At 34.5% G+C, this 10424-nt stretch overlaps 1 protein-coding gene across 1 annotated transcript in view; it reads right to left on the bottom strand.

Annotated features, from left to right (window-relative positions):
- LOC109069092 (alpha-1,6-mannosylglycoprotein 6-beta-N-acetylglucosaminyltransferase B-like) overlaps window positions 1-10424 on the bottom strand; it is a 124081-nt gene that overhangs the window by 30423 nt on the left and 83234 nt on the right. The window contains exons 11-14 of the mRNA XM_042733262.1: window positions 6437-6567; window positions 1130-1285; window positions 665-811; window positions 2-103 (exon numbers count right to left, since the gene is read on the bottom strand). Coding sequence (XP_042589196.1) covers window positions 2-103; window positions 665-811; window positions 1130-1285; window positions 6437-6567 — 536 coding nt within the window. The remainder of the gene's footprint in view (window position 1; window positions 104-664; window positions 812-1129; window positions 1286-6436; window positions 6568-10424) is intronic.

The raw sequence follows: 10424 nt of genomic DNA, 5'->3' as shown, positions 1-10424 counted from the left end.
TATCTTGAACAGCTGTCTCGAATTCTTGAGAGTTGTTGAAGTCTACTGTTATGACGTGGGGTTTGCCAATGTACTGTTCGGTGTACGGGTGCTGAGATGACACCTGATGAGAAGAAGAAAACACGAGTGCTATCTATCATAAGTGCTCCAGTTCATTTTCACAGTTCACAGCTCTGAAGATCTGAGAAGCAGGATTATATGAACAGCAGAATTGTGTGCCATTCAGAAGTGAATTGAGATTGCCTTTTAAATTTTAATATAATTCCCCTTGTACTGAGGTAGCAAATATATGCATAGTATATTATGCATAGTTTGAATTTAAATTTGATTTTAAGAGAGTCGACTTGAAAAAATACCATTCAAAAAATCACACATTTATACATAGAACAGATGGGCTTTTTTAGAAACATTTGCTTGAAATGCTTTGGAAAGTATAATATTTAAATTTTTTTTTTTTTTTTTTTTAAATATATATTTTTCAGTGGCGGTAACTAGATTCTGTAGATTGTATAGATGACTGTTACATGTTTTGGGAGTAATGAACTTTTAGTTTGGAGAAATGTGTTTAGAAATCAGGATCTTTGAATTTTAAATCAGTAATTTCTTCTTGCATAATGGCCCCTCTTTAAATTGATGAGGGATGTAGTGAGCAGACTGCGCTTACCTCTCTGGATGTGGGCTTGCCTCTGAAGAACTCATGGTTGAGGGAGCTGTGAGGGGGGCTGAACTTTGGCTGCAGGAACACACAGCCATTGGCTATTGCCTCTAAAGGGGCGGGACCTTCATAGGGAAAGCCAAACCCCAAGAAGAGCTGAGAGAAAATTGAGGTTTAGGATTGTTAGGGTTGTTAATTGATTACAAGTTTAATCAAATTGCTGCATATTATCATTAATCAAAACACAGTTAATAACATGTATGCATATTTGATAAGTGTACATACAGAAGTTGCTCCAATGGTTTAATTCCAAACCATTAAGTGTGGGGGACATGGGCCATTTTTATCATTTGCATCTGTATCACTGGGAATAAATTCCCTACGAATTTTTTATACCATGCAAGTTACTAAACATTGCAAGTTATTTAAACTGCATTATCTCTTAGATGTGAAAGTACATCATGCTTACAGTACCTTAGCCTTTCTCAGAAGCTGCTGTAGCTCCTGTTGGGGCAGTAAGCCGTGGTTCCTGACGAATGCGGGCACCTCAGGGGGCCGCTGGGCTTCATAGTACACTGTCCCGTGGATGTCCATGTAACGGTGTAAGATGCTCAGCAGCTTCTCCTTACCCTGCAGAAGCATAGAAATCGAGAAGCAGATGAGAATGAACCCTACAGAATGACTAGTGTGTCTCTTGAGCCATCTTATTTATGAGACCCATCTGACGTCTGTACTTATGAGTTTGTAAATTATAATTACTACATCATAATGCAGTTCAAATGATTTTGGAAAATGAAAAAAGAAAGAAAGAAAAAAATATACATCTTAGGTCTTAAAGAAAAATAATGAAGGGCAAAATATGTGAATTACATTTAATTATTGCTTTATTACTATTTTAACATTGTACTGCCACAGAGAATTATGGGAAGTGTAGTTCAGTCACACAAGTATGTTGACTTTTTTTCAAAATGAACAGTGTTTTCTGGCATGCATTCTAGTGTTTTTAATCAAAATGCATACAGATTGTGCATTGAAGAGTGAATAGTTCCGTATCTAACTTGAGATCAGCACCATGGACAGCGCACACACAAACGCACAGGCTACAGATGAGAGCAGTGAAACTGACTCACCTCTGAATACAATTACAACACAACAGCAGAACCACATGGGTTTTCCATTAGTATTTCAGGAAAAAAATGTTTAATGCATTTGCCTTTGACAAAAAACAAAGAGTCTGATCTGTTGTAGCCAGAACCCCCGCAGCAATAATTCACTCCTTTTGATGTTCAGCAGAGCACAACACTTCATTTCCCCATCTTTGTGTGTGCATATGCAATGTACATTGTGTCTGTGCATATCTGACCATAATTGCTACAAAATGTATGATTACAAAAACTGTATAAATGATAATGATTTGAAGAGTATTTACACAATGAGTATTTACAATAGCATCAGAACCAGCAAGACCATTGACCACAAATGCTAGTTTTATGCGTGTAAAAGAGTCCATTCTGGCTCCCAGGATAATTCGTAGGAAAATATTAAAAGTAAAAATGCCAAAACACTTCAGCACCCATTTATTATACTGGCAAGATATACTGCAAATATTATATCTTATCGCTCAGATCTTTAATTACTCATGACTAAAGTCAATTTCACAATCGTCTCCACTGAGAGCTTATTATTATGTTTCATATATCAATACTGATTTGATGCTGTCAAGAATTTGACTGAGAAACATGCAATTAAAATGAGCCATAGGCTTTTTTATTTTCTTCTATTTTTCCCTAGTGGCTTATTAGGCTATGTATATATATACACACACACACACACACACACACACACACACACACACACACACACAAAGTATGTGAAAAATTAAGATAACTTTTTTGTCTCTGTGCTTTTCTCTTAAAGTCTTTGATTTATCTCTCTCTCTCTCTGTTTTTTTTTTTTTTGCTTTACTCTAATATTGGTTATTAAATCAGTAAAAAGCTGATTATGTACATTAGGAGTTCCCATTTTGCAAACATAAATAAATAGTTGTAGTAGAAGAAGAAGAAGTATATACAAATAATAAGGTGGCATTCTTCCAATTTGACCCTTGACCAGAAGTTTCTTTTTTTCACATCATCACACACCATGTTCTCTGGACAATAATGAAAGTTCACTTAGATGTGTAGTAAAAAAAAGGAGTATGAATTATTTACTTATTTAAATCATTACTCCTTTAATAATTCATACATCTCTTCAGGCAAATGTTACACCTAATTTCTTAGATCACACCATTATTAGTTTTGGAAGCAAGTGCCTCCTCTTGAGAATAAAAACACATTTGGCTCTTTTCCTTGCACAGCAAAAGAACCTCAGCTTGTTCTCTTTGCTCTCTCATGCATGTTTTAATAAATAACATAATGTAACTGTAGTTCTTAAAAGTACATCATACAAGCAAAGTGACTGCAAAAGTTCAAAGTTTACCTTCTGGACATTTATGACCGAATCATTCTTGTGTGAACCATAATTGCTTCTTCTCTTAGCGGTAATGAACGTGCAATTGAAGAATAAGCATAACAGACGATGTGCCATTTCAAACAATGGAGTGACATTCAGAAAATCAATGTAGGGCCTCGTTAAGGTTCACATTAAAGATTTCTGTCTGTCTTAGGAAAAGCAGCATTACCTTAATGACATCTCTGTATCGATCTCTGAATGCAAACGTTAGTTAAACAGCACTAAGGATGAAACGTCATTATAGAAATCTGTAACAATCGATCAATCTAAATTAAACAAATTAAAGCTTTTTTTGTGAGCCAGCAAGTTAATTTATATGAAATTCATTGACTTAAATGATTCATTCCAGTAACGCTTCCAGAATCTAAATTGAATCTTCTTAAACAAATAATAATAACATTTTTATGCATTTGCTTGTGCTGACATACTACAAATCTCGAGATCTGCCTAATCTAGCCTTTTATTGACACTGATCTGTAAAACAGCTCTTTAAAGGGGTCATATGATGTTGCTAAAAAATAACATTATTTTGTGTATTTGGTGTAATGAAATGCGTTTATGCGGTTTAAGGTTAAAAAACACATTATTTTCCATATAATGTACATTATTGTTTCTCCTCTATGCCCCTCCTTCTGAAACGTGTTGATTTTTACAAAGCTCATCATTCTGAAAAGTGTGGTGTGCTCTGATTGGCCAGCTATCCAGTGCATTGTGATTGACCAAATACCTCAAGCATGTGATGGAAATGTTACGCACCTCACCATATTGTGATGACGTGTCCTGGCACAATGAGACAAAACCAATAAAACCCATAACAAATGAGGCATTTGTTACATCCAGTGGGGATATAATTACTGATTATAATGACTTATACTGTCTTAAATGCGTTGCGCTGCATCGCGCCGCATAAACATAAAACCATGTCTGCATTTGTGTCAGAGAAATTACAAATAACAAGCACTACTCTACACTGCTCAGAACTCACGTTTGAATCATCAGTGGCAAATTCTTTAAATATATTAAAGTACTTACAGACCGTGAGTCAGAACATTGTAGTCTATTCCCAGGATCAGGAAACAGTCCTCCATAAAATGCACTGCACACATCTGAATATTTGGGCTGAATTGTGCTGGAGCAGTGTTGTAAATACAACTTAACCACTGATTTCTAGTCGTGTCCTCTTTTGGAATGAAACACACGGGATCTTCACAACATGGCGGCGGTGGTGGCAGCAACAATAAAGTGACACCTTCTTTCTTTGCGTGAACATTTGGGCGGTGTTATGTAAATCTTCCCACATCCTGACATGGGGGCATGTTTAAAAAAAGGCGTTTTAGGAGGGCATGGACGAGTCTTAACTTTTATAAAGAATATCTCTTTGGGTTTGAGACTTTAGTCTTTGCAATCGCATCATTAAGTTACTCAAAACCTTTAGTCCTAAGTATTAAGCTTCAGTGTGTAACCCATGCCACACTGCTGATTCCCCAAATCCTGCAACTTGAGTGATCTTCGGCTGGTGTATGATAAACTGGGTGAACAAATCCCATAGATTTGCCTTGAAGAAGGGATCTGAGCCCAGAATATAATAGAATCTTGGGGGTGGGCTTTCCTGACTCTTTTTGTCAGAATGGAGATTACCAGCCTTAGCAGAAGAAAATAAAAGACTCACTTTCATTTATAGGCAAATAAAGGGCACTCTTCCTTTCCTGACACATGCTATTTAACCACATCGTAAATCAAACCTCAAGTGCTATAATTCAGTGCTAAAATGCATAACTTTTGCCTGATTGTAATATGACTTCATTGCTCGTGTTGAATGAATGAATGAATGAAAGATTTTTATGTCTTACTAAACTGCTAGCTTCTACCTAGACATTTAGAGAATCATAACTGTACATACACCACCATTTAACAGTTTGGAGTCAGTAGGATTGTTTTATTTATTTACTTATTTATTTAACCAAAGACAAAACTGATCAAAAGTGACAGTAAAGACATTTATAATAAATTATATCTGTTTCGAATATATATATATATATATATATATATATATATATATATATATATATATATATATATATATATATATATATATATATGTATGTATATATATATATATATATATATATATATATATATATATATATATATATATATATATATATATATATATATGTATTATATATATATATATATATATATATATATATATATATATATATATATATATATATATATATATATATTCACTGTACTTTTCCAGGCCAGGAAGTTCCAATATCTCCCTGGTACTTCCAGGTTTTTCTGTGACCGTAAAAACCCTTCTCATCCATAAACTGATGAAATGATTGTCACGCTCTGACTTGGAGCTGTAAGTGAGCCAAGACGGTCGACAAGAGACCAAAAAATAAATTAGAAGGGGGGAAACGGCAGACAAAGGAGCAATGATTGTCTTTCCAATCTCTAAGCGTACAGTTGTAGCGCTGGGCTGAGTGACACATGCACAATGAGACCGAGTGGGCTGCCATTTGGCCCGGAGGGAGCTGTCAGTGTTTAGGGACTCCAGAGCACAGATAGCTTTTAAATGGCAACCCGTTAAAAAAACAAAAAACATACACGACAATGCACACCTCAAGCCGCACAGAGACACAATAACACAGCACTGAAGAACACAGCGTTAAACATGGCAGTCAAAACATTCAGGTTAAATGTGGAGAATTCATTCTTCAAAGGCTTGGAGCTTTTCGGCGGCTCCTGGGGTACATTTTACTCTCATCAAAACCAATCTCTGCTCCCAAATGCCCGCCGGTTTGAACACACTTTCTGATTAAAGCCTGCTACTTGTCAAGTTTTTATTTATTTATTTATTTATTTTGTTGGAGGACGGGTGGGTGCAGTTTCCTCTGGCGATGTTCACAGCCTGTCTTTCTCGAAGCTGCAGAATGTTTGCTTTCATCCTTCTTTGAAGCGTGTTAAAGCAGCCTGATGTTATTTGCTGTCAGCACATCCAAACGACACTTTAGCGCAATCAGTGTGCCCAACAAGCCATGATAGGAGCCAGGCAATCAATCTCTGTATGTTCTGACAGTTACACAGACTGAAGTAAGTCTACAGCAGCGACGCAACAGTGTTTTTGAATGCTGAGCAAGGCTGGCGGTACATACTTTAGAAAAGTGTCAGAATTCTGCTAATTCTGCTGTTTCTGCTAACCAATAAGAAAACGGTCAACCTTTGCTTTGACGGGCTGTTATTGGACGTACACATTCTTACCTTCCACATACTGGCCTCTTTGCCGTAAACCACAGCCATGTTGTTGACTTTGTCCCTCTGTATCATCAATCTTTCAGTCTGGTTTAGTTCTTCTGTCACAAAACCCATGAAAGAGTTATCAGGAGTGTGTGCTGCAGAAAAAAAACAAACAAAACAAAAAAAAAATCGTATTTCTAATTTCATAAATACAGTTCTTTATGAGATCATCGCAATGACACCATTACACTAATTTTGAATGTTGCAAAGAGAAGCAGTGGACAGAATCATTTCATGAATGCTCATAAAATTTAAGCTTTTAGATTGCTGAATGTAAGGTAGTAAACAGCAGAATTGTGATTTGTAGAATCCAAACTCAAGAAAGTACAGTAACCCATATAACATCTACACATTTGTACATTCTGTTTCTTTTAAAATTGTATACATGGTAAGAATGAAGGATTTGAGAAAGCTAATGAGTCTGTTTTGATTTCATGTTTGTTTTAAACTGTTAATAAACATGAATTTATGTAATGTAATAAACAACAACAACAACAACAAAAAAACATTTAACTAAAATTTTTGTTTGCTTGCTCTATGCATTCGCTTGTTCGTCCGTTCGTTTGTTCATTCATTCGTTCATTCATTCTTTCACAGAATTGGGTAGTAACTCATTACATTGAATCTGGATTACACAATCAGTGTGATTCTGAAAATCAAGTACTCGTAATTAGAGTATTTTATAATGCTCATAATCAGATTACAGTTACTTTTTATGGATTACATAATTACATATTATATGAGACATGTTATGTGAGACCTTACAGACATATTTGCATTACACTGGCCTTTTCACTAGTAGTGGTATGTAACATTTTACAATTAGTTTAGCTGCTGTTAACAGGCTGTTAATCATCTGAACGATTGGACTGCTGCTGCTTGCTCAAGTTTATCATTCTCATGTGCGTTAAGTCTTGTCAGTTTAAACATAAAATGTTTTAAGCCATTCAAGTGCAAGACAGTGCGAAAGAGATTTCAATGTGGTACTCAAATGCTGTGATAGATTGTTTCTGTGCACACACACACTAAAAGCCGCAGATTGGACAGCATGCGAATGCCAAATTGATTTCCCTTTCACATCTTCTTGAGCAAATGCACGCAAAATTATGTCAGAATGGCTGTTTTGATGGGTATCCACTGAAACACATATTGTTTACCGACCTGCCCTTCACCCCAAACCAGCAGGTTCAGGACTTCTTCCACCTGTAACGGTAGTACTGCTCAGTCCCCTTGCTGTATCGGCTTTTTTACTACCTACATGACATAAACGTACCTGGGTGCACTTTTTAGAGAGACACAAAATATGTGCTAATAAGTACATCACTGCAATTTCCAAAATAAATGAACACTAGAGGCAGTAAAACGCTGACACCTTTTATTCCCTTTCACACAAATTTAAAGAGTTTTGATTAATAAAGCATAATTTTCACACAATTACTTGAAAATCATGTTTTGACTTCAAAACAATAGTAATATGCTGGGAGGTTTGAAAACTGATGCTTCATATCTATGAGTTTTCATAGGCATTCGGTTTGTTTAATCAATAATTTTTAAGTAATCTACCCAGCTCTGTTCATTCATTCATTCATTCATTCATTCATTCATTCATTCATTCATTCATTCATTCATTCATTCAGTCATTCAGTCATTCAGTCATTCATCCAGTATGAATTACACATGCGCACAATTTATAGACTATTTCCATAACTTTTTTTAAGATATTAAGACATTTCAGGATATTAATGATAAAATGTTTGAAATTGCACATATATTATTTTTTTTTATTTTTTTTTATTTTTGATCAGATCTGGCAACTGTTTGACTGCACTGCATTGAATGTGAATTTCAATTTATCATCCTGTAGGGCATCCGGCCAATTCAATTCAAATTCACAATCATGAAATGAAAAGGAACAAATTGCTAAATTCTGAATTTGGGCCAAACTTGTGTTCTGTTAATATATTGAAATGAGGAGCAGTGCAGATTTGTGCATATGCTGCACAGACACAAACACTCTCCAACTCTGACAACATCTGCTGCTCTTCTCCTACTTACAGATGCTCTGCGTCTAAAGCATCTGCTACCCAAACACAAAACACTCACACAGACGTGTTTACTGTTCTCGTTTTCTGTTCTGTGATTACTAAAAGACTTTCATAATGCAGCCGGATAAATGCATAAGAGAAGCTACAAGATACCCCTTTGATAAATAAGTTAGTCACAGTACAAGCTACTAATAAGAAATAGGTAACTAAACTACTCGGTAGAAGCAATATTTTTGGTAACACTTTATTTTATGGTGTCCTTGTTACATGTTACATGCACTTACTGTACTGTACATATGGAAGCTACACATTGCAGTTTATAAAGTTTTCAATATGTTTATTTTTCTTACACAAACGCATCGCTTTCATTTCAGAAGGCCTTTATTAACCCTCCTGAGCCACGTGGAGCACTTTTTATGATGGATGGATGCACTTTTTTAGGCTTCAAAATCTCGTCAAGCCAAGACATTTTTTATTTATATTTATATATATAACTCCGATTACATTTGCCTGAAAGAAGTAAGTCACATATACACCTAGGATGGCTTGAGGGTAAATCATGGGATAATTTTAATTTTGGGGTGAACTATCTCTTTAATAACTGTATAATTATATGCAACTTACCCTAAAGCAAACCCTATTCCTAACACTAATCCTATAGAAAGTAAATGTTGCAAATTAATATTACTCAGCACTTACAAGTACAATTACACTATAACATAGACAGCTTAAAATAAAGTGTAACCAAACTTTTTTATTTGTGTTACTATGTATAACATGCCACACACTATAAGAAATTGACTGGAAATTACAGGATTAAAGAGTATTATTTTACAATATGTTACTGTAGTCAGAAATTTGCTGTGAAATTAATGCATGCTGGGTCATGAATGCAGTGTTTTTTTTTTTTTTTTTTTTTTTTTTTTTTTTTAAATGACTGTGAATGAAGAGCAGAATGATGCTAAATTTGCTGCTCTTGTTTTACTATGAATTCACATTATATAGCTGCCTATATCTATGCCACTGTGAGAAATGTAGATGTTTAGTTCTGTAATTGTTTTGAAGTCACCATAATAGTTATTGGTGATCCCATTTATTTTGGGCCCTGTGACCTTGCATACTCATATTCAAATTTCTAGTCATGTCAGAAGTGTGACAAATGAAAACAATAATCGCCTGACTTTAAGTTAGTCTAAATGTTCTTATCATGAACATGAAGATTTTATTTTAGCATTATTTAAGATTAAGATTAAGATTAATCAATAACTTATTTCATATTGAAAGCTGTTTGTGGGTGGATCTTTCATAATAGTGAAGCAACTGCTGAGAAACATCTTTGAAAGATGAGACATCAATACTCGACATACAAAACACAACAATGATAACACTTACAACATAAACCAACTTTACCAAAAAAAAAAAAAAAAAATCTCTACAGCATGATCTATTCATTCTCCATTGCATGCTTCATGATACTTATGCACTGTAGAAACACAGTATGTTTAAGTTATTTACAAGAGTACAGTTAGATATAAGAGACGTCCCTCTGTAAAATTACAAAGCAATGCAATTATTAAGATGTAATATTCTGTCATTTCACACTGAAATTGTGGTAACCCTTTCTATTCCTAAGGCATTATAATAAATGCATAATGTATTATATATGTATTACATATATAACTTATAATATGTTTTATAATATCATGAGTAATCATAACAACAGTTTTAATGCATTATAATATTTACTTATTTGTGGTTATAGCTTTTAAGATTATGATGATTTACATTAAACACAATAAACACAATGCATCCACTTAATTTATATTGGATTATATTTCCCATATTTACAATTTATTATAAGTCTCATGTCTTGTTATTGTTTGTATCTGATCACAATATCTGGCACA

This window comes from Cyprinus carpio, chromosome A3 (genome assembly GCF_018340385.1).
Source record: "Cyprinus carpio isolate SPL01 chromosome A3, ASM1834038v1, whole genome shotgun sequence".
Lineage (NCBI taxonomy): Eukaryota > Metazoa > Chordata > Actinopteri > Cypriniformes > Cyprinidae > Cyprinus > Cyprinus carpio.
This window is presented reverse-complemented; position numbering and strand designations above follow the sequence as displayed.